The 24571-nt window shown below is 46.0% G+C and overlaps 1 protein-coding gene across 3 annotated transcripts in view; it reads right to left on the bottom strand.

The window, feature by feature from the left end:
* ABTB3 (ankyrin repeat and BTB domain containing 3) overlaps positions 1 to 24571 on the bottom strand; it is a 313737-nt gene that overhangs the window by 16198 nt on the left and 272968 nt on the right. For all 3 annotated transcript variants that reach the window (XM_040490986.1, XM_040490988.1, XM_040490987.1), the window contains 3 exons: positions 10242 to 10347; positions 5307 to 5409; positions 2915 to 2996 (listed from right to left, as the gene is read on the bottom strand). In XM_040490986.1, coding sequence (XP_040346920.1) covers positions 2915 to 2996; positions 5307 to 5409; positions 10242 to 10347 — 291 coding nt within the window. The remainder of the gene's footprint in view (positions 1 to 2914; positions 2997 to 5306; positions 5410 to 10241; positions 10348 to 24571) is intronic.

The raw sequence follows: 24571 nt of genomic DNA on the forward strand, positions 1-24571 counted from the left end.
TCCCTGGACCAGCAGCATCAGCACCACCTGGGCTCTTGTAAGAAATATAAATCCTAGGACCCCACCCTAGGCCTACAGAATCTAGGACTCTGGGGATGGGGTCCAGGAATCTGCATTTCAACAAGTTTTGTGTTTTATTGAGCAACCCCCTTCCTCCCCTGCCCTGGAGATTCTGGTGCCTGTTAAAGCTTGAGATCCACTCTAGTGCAGAGCACTGTGTCTCCACCTTGACTGCATGCTGGGACAATTGGCAGATGCTCCAAAATAGTGACACCTGAGCCCCAGCCCCTGTTCTGATCGGTAGCCTGGGTGCTGGGAATTTTCAAAGCTCTCCAGGTGACTCCAATGTCCAGCAGAGGCTGAGAAGCACCAGCTTTGAGCCTGACACATAGCTGGTGCTCAAGAAATGCGCACTGTTATGGGGCATCTGGGTGGCTCAGTTGGTTAAGCGTCCGGCTCTTGGTTTTGGTTCAGGGCATGATCTCATGGCTTAGTGGGTTCGAGCCCTGCATTGGGCTCTGGACTGACAGTGTAGAACCTGCTTGGGATCCTCTCTCTCTCCCTTTCTCTCTGTCCCTTCCCGGCTCTCACTCTTTCTCTCCCTCTCTCAAAACAAATGAAAAAAAAAAAAAAAAAAAGAAATGGGCACTGTTATTATCACTGTTCCCCCGTAGAAAGGGTATTCTAGAACCAAGCATCCAGGCTTTGGCACCAGGAAGACTGGGCTCCAATCCTGGCTGTCACTAAAGTAGCACTAAGACTTGGGGCATGTCATTTAAGTTTTCTGAGCCTCAGTTTATTCATCTCTAAAAATGGCAAGAAGTATCCAGATAACCATGTGCAAGCAGAGGTTAGTGCCTCATTCATAGCTGGAGCCCCACAGAAGTTTCTTCTCTGCCCTCCCAACTCTAATCCTAAAACAAAGCAGCAGTTTCATGGAAAATTTCAAACTCAGAAGTCACCACCATTCTACAAAGGGCTGTGGCCACTTTGCTCTCAGTAGAAAATGTGGTGAGGAATTGGGGTGAGAGGCTGGGTCTGGGGGGCATGCCAACTCCCTGGTCCCACACTGGGGATCCAGCTCCTCTCTGCCACCCCCACCCCAATGGGATGGCTCCCCCAGACTGGCCTTGTCCCTGGAAATTGCTTTAATCCTTTCCCCAATGCTCAGTCCATAGTAACCTATCCTACAGGGTCTTGTGCTTAGTAGGGAGATGGTTTACCAGTTATGGGTTAGAAAAATAACAACCCACTTAAAAATTGCCAAGTTGAGGGGCGCCTGGGTGGCTCAGTCAGTTAGCCATCTGACTTCAGCTCAGGTCATGATCTCACCGTTTGTGAGTTCAAGCCCTGTGTCGGGCAGGCTTTGTGCTGACAGCTCAAAGCCTGGAGCCTGCTTCAGATTCTGTGTCTCCCTCTCTCTGTCCCCGACCTCTGCTCATGCTCTGCCTCTCTCTCTCTCTCAAAAATAAATAAACATCAAAAAAAAGTTTGCCAAGTTGTCCTACTTGCTAATCTCTTCAAGAACCCATGACATAGATAGAGGTGGTATTAGCTTGTTAAAAATGGAGAAAATGAGGCTCAAAGAAGAGTGTCTTACCCATAGTTACTTGGGAAGGATTCTTTCATTTGAACTTTTAACATAATCAAAGAAATACATCTCTAATGGTGGAGATGCAGGTACCTCAATAGGCTTTAGGGGCCAGTGTGAGGGCATGGTGGCTTCCTCTGAACATCCATGGCAGCCCTCTGGACAGCAGGATCTGAGGGGCCAGGGAAAAGCCATCATCTGGCCTGCTTTCTTCCCACTTGGCTCATACTGAGTGGTCCCAGTGTCTTCTCAGTCTCCAATATACCTTAAGACCCGGCTGAATAGACTGATAATCACTTTCCCTCAAACACACCCCATGATTTCCCACTTTTGTCCGTTTGCTTATGCTGTTCCCTGCCTCCCACTGCAGTTCCCCCTTTCCTATCCACCAGATGAGCAAACTGAGGCTTAGAAAGGTTGGTTCTTTGCCCATCGTCATGTGATAGACACCAATTTTAAATAAGAGAATGCAGCATTTTAGTCCTGGGCTGCAGCTCTTTCCTTCCAAGTGCAGATTGGAAACCTGACCCGTGGCCCTGGTCACGGCCAGCCTTGTCTCCACCCCTCACCGCCCCCCCGCCCCCCCCCGCCCGCATTATCTCTGAGTTGTCTCAACCACCCTCTTAGAGCATGAATCCCTGGCACACCTGCCTGAATCTTATCCACTCTTACTGCACTCCTCCCAAGGCCCTACTTCCTGAACTGAACCGCAGGAAACAACGCTCTGTTCAGAATTCCACAGATCCCACCCCCAGGTCACCCACGTCGGCTCCCTGACCCTGGCTTGTGGGAGCACAGCATGGAGGGAATGCAGTCGTTAAAAGTCCACTGGCTCCTGATCACATTAGGCTCAACGATGGTTTTGGGACTTCATCCTTGCTGTTCTCTGCCTAGAATCTTCTAACCCCCTTTTTAAGCCCCGAGCCTTCCTAGGGTTCCCCAGCTTCTCTTAAGCTTTCACTATTTCAGCTGACACCTCATAGGAGACCTTCTCCAACTTCCCTGGTCCTAGTTGTCACAGCACATCACCTCCCTGCCCCCTACTGGTACCTCCCCACATTATATTGTAAGTGACTAATTACTCAGTTACCCGCTCTATCCTGTGACGCCCCAGGGGAGGAATGTCCTTTATCCTTGTGTCCCCAGGTCCCAGCAGAGGGCTAGGCAACCAGTAGGTGCTCAACTAATGCTGTAGGGATAAAAGGATGGTAAGCCGGAGGGGGTGTAAGGAGGGGCCCAGTGTGCAAGGAATTGAGGACTCTGCAGTGGCTAACCCACAGGTGGATGACCAGCACAATGCCCTAGGTCACAACTGGAGCTCACCTGAAAGATGGGGTACTTCACGTAACCAATCTCTATGCAGGTGCTGTCATTTGTTGGTTTGCTGGAGAGGAGTGCTTTGAACCTGAAAAAGAACACAAGAAAGGAGATAAAAAGACCCCCACACACATCCACAGTTTGTGAGAAACACCAATCTAATGAGAGAAACATGTAGTATCTTGTATTCCCCGCCCCCCACTCTGAAACACATCATCAGTACATCCACAGATGTCATAATGCAATGCCACCCCAGTAAGATACCATAATCAAATCTGAAGTTACAACTTTATTTTTTTTTTAATTATTTTTTTTAGGGGGCGCCTGGGTGGCTCAGTCGGTTAAGCTTCTGATTCGGCTCAGGTCATGATCTCACAGTTCGTGGGTTTGAGCCCTATGTCGGGCTCTGTGCTGACAGCTCAGAGCCTGGAGACTGTTCAGGATTCTGTGTCTGCCTCTCTCTGCCCCTCTCCTGCTCATGCTCTGTTTCTCTCAAACATAAATAAACTTTGTTTATTTATTTGGGTGTAGGTAATCTCTACACGCAACGTGGGGCTCAAACTCACAACGCTGAGATCAAGAGTCATATGCTCTTCTGACTGAGCCAGCTAGGCGCCCTGAAGTTAAAACTTTAAAGTTAAAAATAGTAGTTTGAACTGTTATTTCTCAAACAGGTGACTGGAACAGAACAAATACCATTTAAAAGCCCATCTGTCTGTCCCACAGGACTTATCATGAAGGCTGCTTCCTTCATGGGGTCCTCTGATACCCGTAGTGCTCCCCACCTCCTGTGCACCTTTGCTCCTGGAGGGCAGGGACTCCGCCCTCTGCTCTGCTGCATCTCCAGAGCCTGTGCCCTTCCAGATCTGCTGCATCATAGGTATTTAATCAACAACCGCTGACTACCTATCGACCTCCCCATGGATGACCTGCTGATGGGCTTCAGATGTGCTTTCCTGCGATCAACAAAACTGTAAGCTCCTAGTGGGTACAGACCCAGTCAATGGAACACCCTGACACTCAAAACATTTAGGCATAAGCTGTGTTCTTTTCTTCAACTTATAGTTTTGAAATAATAAGATTCGCAGAACAGTCATAAAGACAGTACAGAGCTCCTGGATGCCCTCCACCCAGCTTTCCCGGATGTTAACATCCTACACAGCCATGGTTGTCAAGACTAAGAAATCAACACTGGTATGATATCTATCCTGCTTTTCTACGGCATCATAACCGAGAACCGTGCAAGGCATGGCGTATTCTTCTTGTTGTGGCAAAGCAGACTTCTGGGCGTTTGCATGTGATTTTGGGGAGAGGCAGTGGAGAGTCCAGGATGCTTTTAGGAACCCAGGAAGTGTTGGTCACATATATTCATTAGCAAATGTCCTAGAAGTGGGTTCTGTTTCTGGGTACCCAGTGTCCTGATCACTTTGTTCATCCTCCTTCTGCCCGCTCCGTTCCCAGCAGCCTGCCTGCTCATTTCAGCGTCCTGCCTTCCTCTGTGACAGAGCTTTGCTGATCCCAGTTCAGCGCTTTGGATAATGCGGCTCTAAACGGCCAACTTAACTCCAATCGAAAGCAGAGAGAGCAGTAGCAGAGGAGGGAGTGATACCACTGTCAACTCCATAGCCAAGGAAGAGTCAGGTTCAAGATCTATAAGTGTGGGATGGCTTACACCAGAGTTCCTGGATATTTGGAGGACAGGCCATTCCAGGCCGCTGTGTACGATATTTCAGGTTGTACACTGCGTGAGGGCACTGGGCTGGGGCAGCTAAAATCCAATTCACGCTGTGCTCTGAAGCCCTGGGCCTGGTACACACTCTGTCTGCCCAGAGGGCCGGTGCCCTTGCCTGAGTCACACAAAGGCGCTGCTGTTTATACTACTGGCTGCTCTGTGCTTAAAAAAACAATCTCCAGAACTTGCTCTGTACCCATGGAACAACTCCCCCACCTTCCCCTGCCCCCGGCCCCAGGCAACCCATCCTACTTTCTGTCTCTATGAAGCTCACCACTCTTGGTTGTGCACATAAGTGGAATCATACGGTGTCTGTCCTTTTGTGACTGCCTTGTTTCTTTGCATCCCCCCCCAAGGTTTATCAGGTTGTAGCATCTGTCAGCTCTGCCTTCCTTTTTAAGGTTAAATAATATATGTATATACCACATTTTGTTTGTCCATTCCTCTCCTGGACGGCACCTGGGATGCTTCTGAAACCTGTGGGCTGCTGTGAATAATGTTGCTGTGAACATGGTTGTACAAAAATGCACTGTGCTCTCGAATTCTTGATTTTGAAAAGATCGTCTTCCAGTCCAGGGAAGATCCCACCAAAATTGAATTTCAGAGACTAGTAACAGCAACAGCCACACTCATAATTCAGCTGCTTTCAAAACTGACCATACATACCTCGGAGAGGCGGTAAATAACAGCACTTTGTGAGCGTAAAATGGTCTTCCTTCTACCAGAAAGGTAACATCAGACATTTCTTTATTGTTAAGGAAATGAGGATCTAGAATAGGAAGGGGAAAAAGGGTAGCTTTAGTGGAGAGAAGGGTGAAGTTTACATTTTTCTTCTGGACAGTGCCAAGAAGAGCCGACAGGGGAAACCATGGTCATAAAATACTCATTGGCGAGACAGAGGCCAAACAGGAGACAGAACCAGTCAAAAGAACACTCAAATCACTGAAATTCAGTTTTTTTTCATAGGAAATCTCCGTAGCTTATTTGTGATTAGAAGTAGCATTTCCCCAGAGGAGACTCAGCCACGGCCTGATGCAGATGATTTTCTGATGGGAAAGGCAAATGTATGCCCACCTCCCCTTTGCTCCTCCTACATGGGCTTGGTGCCCTCCCTGCCTGATGGCAAAGGGGTCTAGAAACTCTGCCCCCTTACCACTGTATTCCAGGTGGTTCAAAATCCAAGCTCCTCTCTCCCAGAATCAGAGGCACGTGAGCCAGTCCCCTGCTCTCATCAACAGCGACAACAAAGGAGGTATATCACTACTCGCTGAGCACTTACGACGTGCCAGGCGCTGTGGAAGCTGGCAAGTGCACATGCAAACTCATTCGGTCCCGGCAGACAGGGACCATCGTCAGTTGTGCAGTTAGGAAACAAGCATGCAGAAGTTTGAGCCAGTGACAGGTGCAGTAGCCAGGATCTGAACGTGGGCTTTGAACTTTGAATTCGGATTGGAGGGTCTGCATGATTAAGCACTAGGATCCCTAGCTCCACCCCCCTCACCCCCCAATTTGTCTGTCCTTTTAGCCACTGAGACCTAGAGCTCCTGAAGGTGCCAGTCTGTCCTCAGCTCAGTGCTTTTGCTTGTTGGGAATATCCACCAACATCCCTGCCCCTACTGGGTTCCGCCCCACTCCGCTCCTGAGTCAGTCTGGACCCCTGCACGAGGGCAAGGTGGACCTAACCTCTGGTGGGGCTTCCTATTATGTCACCTGCCCTGACCTGAGCTGCAGGGCCCGGCGGGGAGAGGGGGGACCTTTAGGAGTCTCTAAATGGGAGATTACCTCTCTGCGGCGTCTGCACCCAAGCTTCTGAGTCTGAGGATACACGATGAACTGCATTCTCAGCTCACGTGAGAAAGATTCTTCCTTGCCTGTGAACGGCACCACCATCTACTGGTTGCCCAAACCAAGGATTCGAAGGCAACAAGACACCTTCCTCTCCTGGGCTTACCCAGATCTAGTCTATCACAAACACTGTCCCCTCTTCCTCCTAAGTGTTTCTTGATTGCCCCATTTCTCTCCATCCCCAATGCCCCTGCCCTTGCTAGGCCACAAGATCTCTTGTCTGGGGACCCGCAGGAGCCTCTGTTGGTCTCTGCCTCCAACCCGATGGTCCACCTCACCACAGTCATTCTTACTAAAGGCAGATCTGATCACGCCCCTCCTCTGCTGTAAACCTTTCCATAGCTCCCTAGCGCTCCCAGAATAAAGTCCAAACTTCTTAACAAGGCTCTTTGTGATTAGACTGCTGCCTTCTCTGGCCTCTCCCTAGTCACCGGCGCGGGCCGGCCCCCCCCGTCAACCCGCAGTGTGCTCAAACTACACGAGTGCCACATACTCCCACCTCTGGTGCTTCACCTGGGACACTTCCAACTCCTTCCAAACCTGGTTCACCCCATGTGGGCTTCAAGATTCAGTGCAGACACCTTCTATCAAGAAGCCTTGCCTGACTCCCCCCACCCTCCTCAGACTGACCAAGCATCCCCTACCTGTGCTCTCATAGCCCCCTGGTGTAGCCTCATTTGCTACAGAGTATTCACTGTTCCTTTGCCTCCCTGTAACTTTGCTTGGGAGATCAGGACCTTGTCTGTTCTTTTCACATCCTTGCTCTGTGTCTAGAACAGAAAGGTGGTAACGCATAGGAAGAGTGTGGGCTCTGAAGCCAGAAATCTCAGCTCTATGACCTTAGGCAAGTTATTTAGCCTCTCTGTGCCTCTGTTTCCCTTTCTTTATAATGGGAATGGTAATACCAATTATACATCTACATCATTTACAGTGAGCATTAAATGAGTTAATATTTGCAAAGCACTTAGCAACATGGCTTACACATAGTACTCCTCAATAAACATGACTATCATAGTAGATGTTTAATTAATATTTTTTTGAATGAGTGAAGAATGCCTTGACCCTTGTTCCACAGTCTTGTTCTTAGATCCTGCCAAGGACATCAGGCTCCTTCTTAGCCTGGGGACTCGCTTGTTGATGGGCCCTTCCCCAGGGGTTAAACAGTTGTCCTGAAATAAAACTCCAGCTGCTTCTTTTGGCTGGGTTTCGGCTGTCCTAACCATTAAGAGTGGGGATCAACCCCCTGGATATCTGGGGGCCATGACCCCAACTGCTGGGCACACCCTGACAACTCTATCTTGGACCCCTGGCCGGCTCCATTTTGCCCAGACCCTGGACCCAGAATTTGTCTTCTAGGCCGACCCTCCTCTTCCAGCCCCTGAAGGTAGGATGGCCCCTCAGCCCCTGTACTGCCCCAGATGGTGGTCCTCCATTCATACTTCTGTCTGTACGTATAGCTACCTCACCTCTTCCCATTAAAAAAAGTTTTAATTTAGAACATATCATAAAAGCATAAAACAGTAAAAATCACTTACAATCCCACTATCATGAAAATATTTTATGAAAAAAAAAACAACCCTCAAACTTCTAAACAATCCAGACGAAGAGAGAAGAGAGGCCACGGAAGTCCTCAGAGTTGACTAAAATTCACATCTCCACTTGCTTTAAAGACTAAAAGTTTGGAGTGACGTTCTCCCTCTTTTCAGCATCCACTCTGTCTACCTCCAGATAGCCATACTCCTGTTTCCCAAATTGCTAAACTCTCCTGCCTGTAGCCCTTTGAACCATCCTCTCCCAGAATTCACTGGGAGGCAAGAGGACAATGCATCACAAAAAATCAGGCACGTGCTCTCCAGTTTGCTACAGTCCCCACCACTCCCTATTGTCTCACACGGAAGTCATTTCACTCACTTATATGACCTGCCTGGCCCTTGTGACTGATCATTCATGTCTTCCCTGTAAAGCAGGTCTTTAAAGAATCACTATTTGACAACTTGGGAGTTACCCTAGTTTGAAATGCTCTATTGAAGATGCCAACCCTACCTGGTTCAGGTTCCATCTATTCATAAATATGTTCTGCCCCTTTTCTTCCATATTGTGAGCTTTGAGCTTCTCCAGTCTGCTCTTCTTCTGTTGATGCTATAACCCTTGGAATTCCAATGCTTGGCCTTAAAAACTAGGCCCTTTTGATTGCTGAAAGAAAGCTCAGCAAATCTGGAAGGAAAAAATGTTCCCTCCTCGCCTATAACTACGGGAAAGGAGATTTTATGCTGTGTCATTGAAACAGCCCTTACAAATGTTTGCTCTAACACGGGTGTCTGTTAAGGCACCGAGATGTCAGATGTTGCTATGGCCTGGGAATGTAACGTTCAGTCTCCAAAGTCTGTTAATTTGCTTCGTCTTTGTGATGTGTTGCTCTGACAGCATTTTAATTAATACCTGTTTTCTACAAGGTAGAGATATTTGTGGTTTTGGTACGTCCTACTTTGCCAACATGAATGGGCGGAAAGGAAAACAGACAACATTTGACGTGGCTACTCGGGTTTTCACTTCAGCAAAAAGTTGGTGTCATTTCAATTAACAACTTTTTCACGACAGGAGCAAGAATACTTTAAAACAGTTCCACGAATTCAGCCTTTTCACTAATGTAAACTAGCTCACCTGTTCCAAACGTAGTGATTTTGTTAAAGGATAGCATTTTCAGATGCTTCCATTTCTCAAATGTTTCCCAGTCTTTGCAGGAAACAATAGGAAGTAGGAAAGTCCCCAACCTTCATCATAAAAGGATTTGTCTGTAATATTTTATCATTCCCCAGGAAGCAAGGAGAAAGGCCCTTGCAACAGAAGGCTGGTGTTTCGGGCTTCAAGGCAGCGAAGCATTTCTTTGCTTTATTTCCAGACTGATCAGCCAGGTTACGGCAGCCCCAGGATCCTTGGAATGAAATAATTGCCTGATGGAAAGTTTTCTCCTGGAAAATTCCAGAAGCTGGGACTGTAGAAGGAGGGAATCATGGCTTTGGGAGGAGGTGGGCAGCTCATGAAGTGAATCTGAAGGCAGCACAGACCTTCCCTTTCTTCCGAGATGTGGGGGGACTTGCAGTGCCTGCCTCCTGGGGCGGCTTGAGGGTTACCTGAGACGGGGAATGTCAAGTGCTAGGCTGGGGCCAGCCCAGTGCAGTGTCCAACCAGAAGAAAAAGTGATTCCTGGTACTCTGATGGCATTTCAAAGTGTCCAGTTTCTTCAGCTCGGGTATGTTCCCCTCACTTGTGTATCTGTGTGTGTGAGGTGTGTATGTGTGTGTGGGGGGTGGAGGGGTCGGGCACTTATTTCCTCTCCTGGGTCCCTGCAGAAGGACTCCATTAGAAGAACACTGCGGGCCTGGCACTGTCCCCTGCTTGTTCCTCCTCAGGGAGGAAGAGGGACTTCTTAGAGGGGGAGCGGTCGGGGCAAAGAGCTGCCTGCACAGCTCTGCCCTCTTTTGGAACCAGAATCTACCTGCCTGCAGGAAGTGCATGGGCTCTGGGGCTGTCGTCCCTGCGGGAGAAAATCCCTCGGTTAGAGGGACTGGTGGGTCTCCTTGTCCACATTTCCAAGGTATAGGCTCCAGTTATCATGTGAGGATACCCCGATCACCACCTGCCTGACTCCTGTATCCATCTTAGACGTCCTCCGGTACTGTTCTTTTGGGCATTTGCTACCTCTGTGTCCTCAACCACAAGGCAACAGCGAGGGGCAGGGCGCGGTGAGGCACTCACCCAGGCGCGAGGTCTGCTTGCGCTTGATCTCCGTGAGCTTGGGGATGGGGTAGGGCCCGTAGCAGTGAGTGAAGATGACCGACAGCTGCTGGCTGATGACCTCGTTCTGCGGGAAGGAAAGCACAGGTCAGGCTGCCAGGCCCTGGGCGGCCTCCTCCAAGCTGTCAGCAGGAATGCCTGTCCCCGGGCGAGAGGGGCCCACAAACTTCTTGCAGGTTCCAGAAGCAACCCCCCACCCCCCACCTGGACCTCACACCTTGAGGCTGCTGTCTGTTTCTAGTGGGTTCACTGGTGAAAGCTTAATTCGTAAATAAATCTTTCTTTCTTGCCCTACTCATGTATCATTCATTGAAGAGCAAGTTCATAGCTCAGAGAATGGCAAGTAAGTTTTTACCCCAAACACACCTTTATCAATACTCAGAATTCTGGAAGCAGCGAATTACCCTGAAAACAGCAGCAGGAAGCCCTTTTGATCCTGTGACTGTGCTCTCCATTACCCAGACACAAATGCTCCTGATTCAGCTTTCTTACGAATTTGATTTTGGTGCTGAAGCATTTCCGGATCCAGGAATGCTCAGCTGAATCACTTTCTCCAAGAAAAAAAAAAAAAAAAAGTGGGGGGGGGGGGTGGAAACGAGTTCTGTAACAGCTGCCTCCGATTGCTGAGGGACAAAGGAGTCTGTTTCTGATCGCCCCGTGTCCTTCACGTTTTTGCCTCTTTCCCCTTGGGACCCACTGCTGTTCATTAGTCTCCCTTCAACTGCAGGTGTGTGGGAGGGAAGCCACAAATCACAGCACTTGATGCTTTTTATTGGGTGAAGGGGGTTGAATCTAGGGGCTGAGAATGAGGATGAGGTAGAAAGACATTTATAATATATTAAGAAAAGTAGGTTACAACACAGTTTGTACCATGTATTTTTGGAAAGAAAACCCCACATATATACTTGGATTGACAGGTATGTATAGAAAATGCCAGGGAAAACAGAATAAGCTACCTTTGGCTGGGATTACAATGTTTTCCCTTTTCTTTTTATCTGCATTTTCTACAACAAACGAGTGTTGCTTCTGTAATGCAAACAATAAAGCTCACTTTTCATTTTAAAAGATGAGTTTGGGAAAACTGATGATGTCAGTGGTTCGAGATATTCTTGAATGTGCTTCACTGTGCTCCCGAAGCAGAAGGATACAGCTCAACACGTGAAAAGGAACTGACTGTTAGATGAAAGTGGAGGAGATCCCACGAGGCACCAGGTTACCTCGGACGAGAGCCACAGAGGTGCCCACAGGTGCAATGGATATCGGACACAGGGACTCTGCTTTCAAAGATGACACCTTGGGGCGCCTGGGTGGCACAGTCGGTTAAGCGTCCGACTTCAGCCAGGTCACGATCTCACGGTCCTTGAGTTTGAGCCCCGCGTCAGGCTCTGGGCTGATGGCTCGGAGCATGGAGCCTGTTTCCGATTCTGTGTCTGCCTCTCTCTCTGCCCCGCCCCTGTTCATGCTCTGTCTCTCTCTGTCCCAAAAATAAATAAAAACGTTGAAAAAAATTAAAAAAAAAAAAAAGATGACACCTTATGACCTTACGACGAAATGGTCTTTTTTTTTTTTTTCAACATTTATTTACTTTTTGGGACAGAGAGAGACAGAGCATGAACAGGGGAGGGGCAGAGAGAGAGGGAGACACAGAATCGGAAACAGTCTCCAGGCTCTGAGCCATCAGCCCAGAGCCCGACGCGGGGCTCGAACTCACGGACCGCGAGATCGTGACCTGGCTGAAGTCGGACACTTAACCGACTGCGCCACCCAGGCGCCCCGACGACCAAATGGTCTTAAGTGCTCCTCCCAACACTCACAAAGTGATTGGCTGTCTCAATGGCGTTGTGTGGCAAAGGATGAGAACTCGGAGAACCGCCGCACGAAGCCGTAAGGCAGACCAAGTGTCTCTGGACCAGCAGCCATCAGCATTGCCTGGGCTTGTTGGAAATGCAGATCCTCAGGTCCCATTCTAGACCTTCTGACTCAGAAACACTTGGAGGGGCCCAGCAATCTGCATTTTATTTAACATGTTTTCTGGTGATTCTGGTGTGCTGTTAGGTTTGAGAGCCACAGTTAAAAAAATTTTTTTTTAATGTTTCATTTTTATTTTTGAGAGACAGAGAGAGCACAAGTGGAGGAGGGGCAGAGAGAGAAAGAGAGAGAGAGAGGGAGACACAGAATCCGAAGCAGACTCCAGGCTCTGAGCTGTCAGCACAGAGCCCGACCCGGGGCTCGAACCCACAAACTGCGAGATCATGACCCGAGCCGAAGTCGGTCGCTTGACTGAGTCACCCAGGGACCCCGAGCCACAGGTTTTATGTACTGATGTTTTCTCTTGAGTTTGACCTCTGAGCTGGGGCTGTACATTTGCTACCCCTGGTCTAAAGCCTGCCATTCAAAATGTGTTCCCTAGACCACCAGGAGCAGGATCACCTGAGAGCCTGTCCGAAATGCAGACTCTCACTCCAGGCCCATTGAATCAGAATCTGCAATACGGTGCCCTGCAGCTGATTCCCATGTACACTAATGTTCGAGAAACACTGTATGGTAGGCACAGCTATGGCCCCCTGGAAGACTGCATCCCCCAAATCCCTTGGGACTGAGAATATCATGAGATACCATGCCTGTGAATACGTTACATTACGGGGCAGAAGGGGCTTGGCAGGAATAATTAGGGATACTAACTATGGTTTAAATGGACCTTAACATAGGTATATTATTCTGGATTATCTGGCCAGGCCCAGTGTAATCACACAAGCCCTAAAATTAGAGACAGGAGATGAATTCAGCAGGGATGGAGAAGAGGATTTGAAGCCTGAGAAGGGCTTGATGTGCTTGCTGTCACCAGCTTCGAGATGGAGGAGACCACGCGGCAAGCTAGAGGAGGAATGTAGGCAACAAGAGTGGGAGAAAAATGGGATCCCCGGCTGGCAGCCAGCAAGGAAATGGGGCCTCATCCTACAACTATAAGGAACTCAATTCTACCCAAACCTGAATGAGCGTGCAGGTGGAGTCTTCCCTGGAGCTTCCAGGAAGGAACACGGCCCTGTTGACATCTTAATTCTGGGGAGCTGTGAGACCCTACCCAGAGAGCCCAGTGAAGTACTGTGCCTGGCTTCCAACCCATGGAGACCACGAGATACTGAGCAAGTGCTGCCTTCAGCCTCTACACTGTGGTAACTTGTGCAGCAATAGAACACTACTACATCCCATCTAGAGTCTGCCTCAGGTGGATTGCATTTCATCATCCTCGTGACCCCAGTCTGCCAGGCGCACTGAGCATGCTCAGTGAGGACCTGCAGCTCACAGAAAAGAGGCGGCCTGTGTCTGCGAAATGTGCCGCACAGACTGGGTGATGAATGACGCTGGTCTTGCTCACTTACAGCAGGGAGTGTCTAACCACCTCGGGTGGGGGGACGAAGATCCACTTCCTGTGAGAGACGCCTGAGCAGCCCATGTTCTTCTGTGGAGACTGACTGATCAACTCAAAAGGTACTTAGGAATCATCGGAGAAGTGTATTCAAAGTAACCCAAGCCGGCAGGGCAAGACCCCTCCTCTCGGAACCCACAGCTGGCTCGTGCTTGGTAACTTCAGTATGTGTTGTACCACTTGATGAGGTACAGGTAAGCGCTGACCATGTCTGTTCCAAAGTGACAGTCCCCAAATACTTACAAGTTATCTGGAAGAGTGTCACTGCCCACCTAGCTGATGGCTGCACATAACGACTTGATTCCAAGGAGAGCAGTTGGGAAAAGGGGGAACGAGTAAGCCTGCAGCTGAGGAACTTGGCAAGAGCCACCAGAGGCAGGCGATGAAGGTCACCTCCCATAGTGAACACTCATGTGGAGAGTGTGTGCCCTCGATGTGGTGGGAATGGCATCTGACCTCTGTAGTCCTCCTTCCCAAACCATAACCCCAGTCTAACCATGAGAAAAACACCCCGAATTCCACTAGAGGGCATCCTACAGTAGAATGTCTAAGCAGTATTTCTCAAAATTTGTCAAGGTCACCAAAACCAAGTCTGAAACGTGGTCTCAGCCAACAGGACTAATGTGGTATCCTGGATGGGATCCTGGAGGAGAAGAAGACATTAGACAAAAACTAAGGAAATAGGAATGAAATATGGAATTTAGCTAATAATAATGTGCCAGTGTTGGCTCTTTAATTATAACAAATGTACAATACTAATGTAAGATGTTAACAATAGGGGAATGTGGGCTAGGGGTTATATGGGGGAACTCTGTGCTATCTTCTCAATTTTTCTGTAAATCTAAAACCATTCTAAAAAACTGAAGTCTCTTCTTGGAAACAATCTGCCCAATAAGGAAACAGAATCATTATGATGGAAGTATTAGAAGTTCAGGAGAAGGGGAAAGAGGGGGAGTCAAGGATCAAAGTGGACATCAACAGTTCTCTGGGTTTTATTTGTTGATCCCCTAAAGGTTTCATGAATGTGAACTTTACCCCATTTGCTAAGTGATGCAGCCATTCGTGACTTAATTCTTTCTTGAAATATTTATTGGGCATCTGCTAAATACCGGACACCATGGGAGGGGTTGTCAGTGACGCTCTGAATGTCAGGGCCCAAACTGCTGCCTCCTTTCCGGCTGCCTCTCTTTCAGACACTGGAGCCCTAAGAGGAAACTCCCCACTGTGTCCTTGAATTCACCTGTGTTTGTCAGGGTGTCTGCTTTGTGCCCTTTCCTGTGTGTTTCCTCCAGGGAGGGGGGACTATGGGTATCATTCACTCTAGTTCTCCAGCACCCAAAATGAATTGGGTCTCCAGGAGGGCTCCCCTAAGCAAGAAGGGGTGCTGTAATTAGTATCGGTTAAGAGCTCTAGTGGGGTGAGACCCATTGGGTTACATGGTCAGTTTGGAGCAGTGAACTGGGTTATTCTTTGGGTTTGGTTAGCTCTGGGCCCAAACCTGAAGATGGCAGATTGGAATTAACCAAACTTGAGGCTCAGTCTGTTTTGGAGGCATGGGTAGGTGGGGTAGTTGTGCTGTGATAGGTACCTATATTCTCCTCTGAGTTGTACATTTAAGAGAAGTGCTTTTAGGTAAAGGTGCCACAAGGCTTGACTGGTCTGTGCATGTAGGCTCTGAGCTGGGAGGCCAGAGCAAGTCCAAGGAGGAGCCGTGGGCTGGGGACGGGTGGGCATTTGGCTGGGCCCAGGTACATAGCACCTGGTTAGCGGTTGTCACTGGTACGCTGCTGGGTACCAGCCGCTCAGGTCTCTCATGGAAAATGCTGGGTGTGCACATGGGGTGAACTCAGGTCCTCAGGACTCAGAACCGTGTGGTTACAAAGAACCAAAAGGGAATGAAGTTCTTAATACCACAGTTAGCAGGAGCCTCCTGAGATAGATTTCTGTGGATTCAGGGCTGACATCTTTCCTCTCTTCCTCTGACCCTCACTTCTCTCCTAAAAAGATACCAGAACATTTTCTTTTCTTCAGAAAGGAATGCTGGGATTGATCCCAAAGGTCCTTTTCAGGTGGGTTAGGCAGGGCTTCTACCCAGTGGTAAAAACATAGACAGCAGGGCCAGATGGGGTTGGGCCCCAGTCCTGACTCCTCACATACTAGTTCTGTGACCTTAGGAAAGTTACTCAGCTTCTCCGGGTCTCTGTGTCCTCTTCCGAAGTGGATTAAAAATATCTGCTTGGTGAGGTTGCTAGGAGAGCTAAAAAGGATAGCGCATCACAACATGCCATTAGCTTGAATTAAAGGAAATTGCTGAGATTTGACCATTCTTTAACCCCCAAACAGCAATTTCCTATAATTCAAACCAATCTTTTTCTAGATTCTAAAATGTCATACAATTAATGACAGCTTTTAGGAAGAGAAAAAAAAAACTCACTGCATTAACAAACATTCATTTTTAAGACCCATTTCAAATTGCGAAATGCTAAAAGGTGAAAGAAGCCGCATCTCAAAATCAGGAGATGGTGGAAATACAGTTACTTTCTGGGGATACCGGCAGTGAGTTCTCTGCCTCAATCCATCATCAACAGCGGTTTGTCTTTAGACTGGCCCTCCTGTGTAGGATATGCTGGGCTGACCTGTGAGCAGTGAGCCTCTCTTTGCCGTAGTACACCTGGGAAAAGGTAAAGAGATGGGAAGGGCACCAGACAGAGTCCCATGAGGTCAATGCACAGTCCCACGTCTGTCACTGGAATTGTGTACAAGGTGAAATTAAACAGATAATAAACTAAAGTGCTTTTAAATAGGTCATCCATGTATTTTGATATGTACTCTCTATTCATTGCAAGTGATGTGGGCCTTCTGTTTATGGTAATACTATAGCATTTCCTTTCTAAGTACATTTAACATATGGTAAGGTGATTTAAAGGAAAATATCAAATAAATAACAACCAGTGAAAGTATCTCTTAGGAATGAAAGGGAAGCCAGCCATTCTCAGATGAAGGAAAATTAAGAGAATTTGTCATCAGGAGACCTATCCTAAAAGAATGGCTGAAGAAAGTTCTCTAAATTGAAAGGAAAGGATAAAAAAGGAAGCTTGGAACCACAGGAAGACAGAAACAGTAAAAAAAGTATGGATAAAGATAATAGGCTTTCTTTCTTTCTCCTTTTGAGTTTAATTATGTTTGATGGTTGATGCAAAAATTATAAGAGTGTCTGATGTTCTAAATGAGGAAATATTTAAGAACAACTATGTCATAAATGGAGGAGGATAAATGGGCATAAAAGGAGGTAAGATTTCTATATTTCACTTGAACTGGTAAAATGTAGACTGTGCTGTTATGTATATATCATGTAATACTGCAAGCAACCACTAGAAAAGCTACTTGAAGCTATAGAAAAGCTATCAAAATACTACAGACAAATAAAAATGGAATTAAAAAAATGTTCAACTATCCCACAGGGAGGCAGGAAAAAGAGAAACAAAGGCAGAGAAACCCAACAGAAAATAAAAAATAAGATGACAGGAACACCTAGGTGGCTCAGTCAGTTAAGTGTCCAACTTCAGCTGAGGTCATGATTGAACAATTTGTGAGTCTGAGCCCCACTTCAGGCTCTGCGCTGACAGCACAGAGCTTGCTTCAGGTCCTCTGTTTCCCTCTCTCTCTGCCCCTCCCCCACTCACGCACATGTGCATACTCTCTCTCTCAAAAACAAACTTAAAAAAATAAGATGGCAGACTTAAGCCCTAAAGTATCAATAAAATGTGAATGGTTTAAATACACCAATTAAAAGAGATTGGCAGAGTGGATGACAGTATATGCTGTTTACAAGAAAATAACTTCAAATATAATGAAAATGGCAGATAGTAAGTATAATGGTCCAAAAAAATCACAAAAACATTAATCAAAGGAAAGCAGGAGTGGCTACCGTAATATTAGATAAGGTGGACTTTAGAGCAAAAAAAATGAACAGAAGCAGAGAGGAGCATTACATAATGATAAAAGGGTTAATTCACCAGGAAGACATTGTAGACCTAAATATATATGCACCAAATAACAGAGCTGCATAATCTGTGAAGCAAAAACTGATAGAATTGAAAGGAGAAACAGACTAATCCATAATTATAGTTGGAGACTTAACACCCCTATCTGAAATGATAGAACAAGGAGGCAGAAAATTTGTAGGATATGGAAGAACTCAACAATACCATCAACCAACAGAATCTTAGGGACACTTATAGAACACTTCATTCCACAATAGCAGAAAACTGTGTTTTCAGGTGTCCACAGAACATATCAAGATAGACCATACTGAGGGCCATAAAACCAACCTCAAAAACTTAAAATAATCAAAATAATACAGAAAGTATTCCCTGACCACAATGGAATCAAACTAGAAATCAAGAGCAGAAATACAAGGAAAGCTCCAAACATCTGGAAACTAAACAACACACTTTGAAATAATTCATAAGTCAAAAAAGAAGTTATAAGGGAAAAATAAAAAGTTAACACTGAACTGAATGAAAAATGAAAATAACACATCAAAATTTGTGGTACACAGCCGGAGCAGTGCTGAGAAGGATATGTACATTATCAAATGCATATATAAAAGAAGAGAAAAAGTCTCAAATCAATAATCTAAGCTCCTACTCAAGAACCTGGAAAAAGAAAAGCAAAATAAACCCAAAGCAAACAAATAATGACGATAGGAGAAGCAACCAATGAAGGTTAAAACAGAAAAATAGTAGAGAAAATAATGAAACACAGAGTTGGTTCTTTGGAAAGATGAATAAAATTGACAAACCTCTAGGAAGACTGACAAAAAAGGACACAAATTAACAAAATCAAGAATGATACAGGGGTTATCATTACATCAGAAGAATAATAAGGGGATTATGATGAACAACTCTACTCACATAAATCTGTTAACACAAATGAAATGAGTTTTTTCCCTGAAAAAAAAAAAAGAGCAACTCACCTAATATTAAATAGATAATTTGAATAGCTGTGTAACTATTAAAGAAATTGAATTCATAATTAAAAAAAAAAAAAAACTCTCCCCAAAAGAAGTCTTCAGGGCCAGACTGAAAACGAAGAAATACAACTATCTTTATTTATAGATGACATGACTACCTAAGTAGAAAATTCCATTGAATCTACAGAAAATTCCTAGAATAAACAAGTTCAGCAAGGTTGCAGGATACAAGTTAAATATACAAAAATCAATTATATTTCTTTGTGGTAGCAATGAACACATGGACAGAAAAATTAATATAATATTTATAATTTCTTAAAAAAAGAAATATGTATATGTAACTCTAACAAAACAGGACTTGTATGCTGCCAACTCCACAATATTGATGAAAGAAACCAAAGAAGATCTAAGTACATGAAGAGACATACAGTTCACAAATTGAAAGATTTAACATAGTAAAGATGTCAATTCTCCCTGAACTGATATAGAAGTTTGACACAATTCCTATCAAAATCTCAGCAAGATTTCTTTATTGTTGGTAAAGCAAGTTTATTCTAAAATTACATGGATGGGTGCCTGGCTGGTTCAGTCACTAGAGCATGCAACTCTTGATCCTGAGGTGATGAGTTTGAGCCCCATATCAGGGGTAGAGTTTAGTTGAAAAAAAAAAATGTAAATGGAAAGACAAAGAACATAGCTAAAATAATTTTTAAAAGAAGAATAAAATGGGAGGAATAAGTCTACCTAACTTCAAGATTTAACTATAGCTATACTAATCAAGACTGTGTGGTAATGGTGGGGGGACAGACATATAGATCAATGGAACAGAGTCGAGAACCCAGAAATAGGCCCACACAAATATGCCCAACTGGCTTTTGAAATGTGCAAAAGTAATTCAATTAAGGAGAGACAGCCTTTTCAACAAATGGAGCTGGAAAACTAAACATCCATTGGTAAAACAACCAAACACACACACACACACACACACACACATCAAAAACCTTGATGTAAGTTCCACACTTCACCTCAGGCAAGATGAATCACAGACTTCAGTGGAAAACATAAAACCAAAATTTCTAGGAAAAAAATATGAGGAAATATTCATGATTTAAGGCTAGGCAAGAAGTTCTAATACTTGATACCCAAAGCATAATCTCCATAAGAAGAAAAGTTGATAAATTAGATTTCCTCAAAATTAAAAGCTTTTGCTCTGTGAAAGACTCTATAAAGAGGATAAAAAGATAAGCTATAGAATGGGAGAAAATATTTGCAGGCCGCTTATCTGACAACAGATTAGTATCACTCAAAATTCAACAGTTAAAAAGCAAACAACTTCATTAGAGCACAGACAAAAGACACAAAGAGACATTTCACTGAAGAGGATAGCCAGATGGCAAATAAGCTCATGAAAATATGTTCAACACCATTAGCTACTTAGGGAAATGAAAACCAAAAGTACGAGATATCACTTCCACATCTATCAGAATGGCTAAAAGAAAAAATAGCAATAACACCAAACAGTGAGGACGTGGAGAAACTGGATTATTCCTACTTTGCTGGTGGGAATGTAAAACGTAAAATGGTGGGAATGTAAAACCTTAGCAGTTTCTTTGAAAATGAATCACACAGCTACCATACAAACCAGCAATTACACTCCTGGGCACTTATCCCAGAGAAATGAAAACACATTCACACAAAAACCTGTGCACAAATGTTTAGAACAGCTGTATTTGTAATAGCTTGGACCTGGAAACAATTCAGATGTCCTTCAGTGGATGAGCACTTGTACAAACCACGGTATATCCATGCCATGGAGTACTGCTCAGCAATGAAAAGAAACAAACTGTGGGATCATCCAACAATCTGATGAATCTTCAGAGAATTATGCAGAGTGAGAAAATCCAGTTCTAAAAAGTCACATACTGTATGATTCTACTCAAATTACAGTCTTGAAAATGAGAGAAATGGAGAACAGATTAGTGGTTACCAGGGGGTGATAATGGAGTGAGGGCAGAAGGGAAATGGGTTTGGCTAGAAAAGTGCAACATGAGAAAATCCTGTGGGTGCTGGAAATTTTCTGCATGTTGACTATATCACACCGGTATCTTGGTTGTGATATTTTATGGTACTCTAGTAAGAGATTGCCAATGGGGGAAACCGAGTAAAGGGTACATACTGCTATCTCTGTATATTTTTTCTTACTACTGCACGTGAATCTAAAATGATCTCAAAATCAAAAGTTTAAAAAACTAAAATATTTCGGGGCGCCTGGGTGGTGCAGTCGGTTAAGCGTCCGACTTCAGCCAGGTCACGATCTCGCGGTCCGTGAGTTCGAGCCCCGCGTCGGGCTCTGGGCTGATGGCTCAGAGCCTGGAGCCTGTTTCCGATTCTGTGTCTCCCTCTCTCTCTCTGCCCCTCCCCCGTTCATGCTCTGTCTCTCTCTGTCCCAAAAATAAATAAAAAACGTTGAAAAAAAAATAAAAAAAAGAAATGACTATATTGTTTGGCTCCTGGGAAATCTAGAGATGCTGAATTCTTTTGAAGTTAAAATTTAGAGAAGGGAGCAAAACACATCTGCAACTAGATTTCAAGTAATGTATGAATGAACACAAGTCAAGGATGGGAAGGTGTATGCTTCACTTCATAGTATAGCTGTATTTCTGGGAGTTGACGATAAAGTGAATTTCTTTATTGCATTTCTATGTTCTTATGCATTATTACTTATCTATCTGATGAAAACAGATACCTGCCCACACAGAACAGCAGATGAAATCTGAACAGGAACCCTTTAATGGAGAAGGAACTAGGCTAGGCAGTTGTGTGATGTGTGGCTACTACTATCCTCTGATATGAAACATTGGAGGGCACAGCTTTGTAGCACTTTCTCAACGCTCTGAATTTCTCTGCCATCATCTCTCTCTAGTCTTCTTTTGACCACAAGAACATCACTCATGCTTGGGGAATGCTTGGCTTCACATGGCAGCGGTGGGAAATTAATCACCTCTTTTTCCTCCCACCAGGAATGTACATGATGTGTAATACCACACTTCACCAGTAGGGATTGCCACTGGACCCTTATAAGGGCAAACCCCACTCTTGAATGCACTCTTCCCCAGACTGTAGAAGAAGATCAGTACAGCTGATGGGGGTGGGGTGGGGTCGGGTTGGGGGGAGATTCTAGTCTACATCTCCTGGCAAAGGCCCCTCCCTTCTTCCCAACTCCCAGCCATTGGCTGTCCTTTTGGGGGTAGTAGCTGAGTGAGGCATAAGGGGCCTACTGGGGTGCTGGCAATGTTCTCTTTCTTGGCCTGGGCGCTGATCACACAGGTAGGTTTAGCCTGTGAAGATTCACTGGGCTCTACACAGTTATGATCTGGGCACTTTTCTGTACATATGTCATACTCCAAAATTCCAAAATACAGTTTATTTAAAATTAAAAAAAAAAATTTTTTTTTAACATTTATTTATTTTTGAGACCAAGAGAGAGAGAGAGCATGAACAGGGGAGGGTCAGAGAAAGAGGGAGACACAGAATCTGAAACAGGCTCCAGACTCTGAGCTGTCCGCACAGAGCCCGACGCGGGGCTCAAACTCACGGACCGTGAGATCATGACCTGAGCCGAAGTCGGATGCTTAACCGACTGAGCCACCCAGGCGCCCCAATACAGTTTATTTTAAAAACCCATAGATTACATTCACTTAATACACAGGATGCCTCAGTAATTTCTGGAATTCCCACTATAGTCTGAAAAAAGGAAACAAAAACCAAGAAACCAAAACAAGTTTGAACACCTAACCCTGGGAACAGACTTAGGAATGTTTTTCACTAAAGTGGTTGCTTAGGTAATTGCAGGTGAAAGCTTCATTCATTCATTCATTCGTTCGTTCATTCATTCACTCATTCATTCATGTTAGAGGGATGAAGGGTGAGGGGCAGGGAGAGTTTGGTTTTGAAATGCTTCCATAGGGTTTTGCGCTCTGTGGAATCACTGAGGCTCATTACCCAGGAGCTGCACTCTTGCTCCCACTTTGGGTCCTGTGGTGGGGCCTTCATCAAGTGCAAATCCAGCCTGCAGGGGGCCCTGAGACTCTGGGCCAGGATAGGCTGCTGAGAATACCTAAGGAGAGCTGCTTTGCACCCCAGGCCAGGTGTTCCAAGGCTTAGAAAGCAGACGGGCTCGGCCGGCCGTGTCGCTGCTGCTTTGCTGTGGGGCCATCCCTGCTGTCAGAGAAGGTGGCTCCATGCTTCCTTCTTCACTCTTTGGGAAGCCCGTCAGCCCAGTCTGGTGGGGGAACCCACGGTGCCCTTTTAGTTCACAGGCCCATTTCTCCTGAGACTTCAGAGGTTCCCGTGTCTTAGAGGGACCCCAGACTTCTGCAAAATCTGTTCTGGAGCAAAGGGGTAAGAGGCTGGTGCTGGAGCCAGGCTGCCTAGGGTTAAGCCCAGGTCTGCCACTTACCAACTGTGTGACCTTGGGCAAGTAATCACCCTCTCTGTGCCTCAGTCAACCCATCGGTCAAATGGGGGATAAGAACATCACCTCCTTCAAAGATTGTGAGGATTGACTGAGTTAATCTTTATGTTGTGCTTAGAATAGTGCCAGGCATATAGTAAATATAAAAAATACATATTTTAGCTTAAAAATCCTCATTTGTGTCTTGAGACAGTTCATTATAAAAGGGTTCCGAGGTTAAATGAGTTCGGGAAACGCTTGATTGCCTTTGTGAATTAGGGTATTCAAGGCTCTCCGGGAGAGAAACTGGAGTAAACCAATGTTAGCCTGTAGAAGGGTACATGCACTGCAATGGGGTGTTAAATACTTTGGTACCAACCCCGCTGAGGGAATGGCTTTTACAGAACACCCTTTGGGAAATACTCGAGGTGCGTCATACTCCGGCGAGGCCGGCTTCGTGACAGGGTCACTTGTACCGCACTCACCAAGTTGCAGAGCCAGTTTGGAGGGCACGGACTCATTTTATCTTCACACCCACCCTAAGAGGTCAATATAGTTATTGTCCCCATTTTCAGGTAGGGAAACTGAGGCAGAGGGAAGTTAAGTAACTTGAGTGGGGTCATAAGGCTAGTACGTGGCATAGCGAGGTTTGGATCCCTATAGGTTGGCTCCAGAGTCCATGCTCTGACCCACTGTGCCATATAAATATATATTCATTCCCTCGTGGCCCACTGGGGAGCCCTCAGGTACGCGGTAGTTGATGCACAGACTCCTCAGAGCCTCTCAAGGCAGCCTGGTCACCCCTGGTGTTTCCATGGCCACAGTGGTGGGGCATTTGTCACAGTCTCCCCCTTGCCCTTGGCTCTCCACCCTTGATAGGATGGCTGGGGGATGGGCATGCCACGGCTGTCCATTCTCGAAGTTCTCCAGCAACACACGCAATGATGCCAAAGGCCCCCTGGCAGGGACGGAACATCTATACTATATCATCAAACAAGTGACCCCGAAGAGATTTTTAAAAACTGATCTCATAATAGCCCAAGGGATGAATTGATGTTCTGAAGGGGCTGCAGCATTTATTTCTCTGTTGTAGGAGTAAGGGGATCCAGGAGGAAGGGCGGGGAGACTCATCTGATCTTCTGTACCTGAAAAATTTTCTCCAGGGCCCGGCTTTGTGGGAACCCTGGAAGGGTCTGTATCCCATGGATCTTGGGAGCTATACCATTTCCCTCTTCCTGCCGGATTCCTATCTGTCCGGCCAGGCCTGCTCACATCTCAGCACCGCCCTGACACCTTCCCTGACTGACTCACACCCCTCAGAGCCCATGCCACCATTCAACATTGTTTCATAAACCTCAGATGCCCTTGGGGCACGTGTGTTGGCAGCATCTCCCCAGCTTTCCTGCAAATTCCCTGGGTTATTAGAAGTGTCTTGG

Source organism: Herpailurus yagouaroundi, unplaced genomic scaffold (genome assembly GCF_014898765.1).
Source record: "Herpailurus yagouaroundi ecotype Mexico unplaced genomic scaffold, PumYag 182, whole genome shotgun sequence".
NCBI classification, from domain to species: Eukaryota; Metazoa; Chordata; class Mammalia; order Carnivora; family Felidae; genus Herpailurus; species Herpailurus yagouaroundi.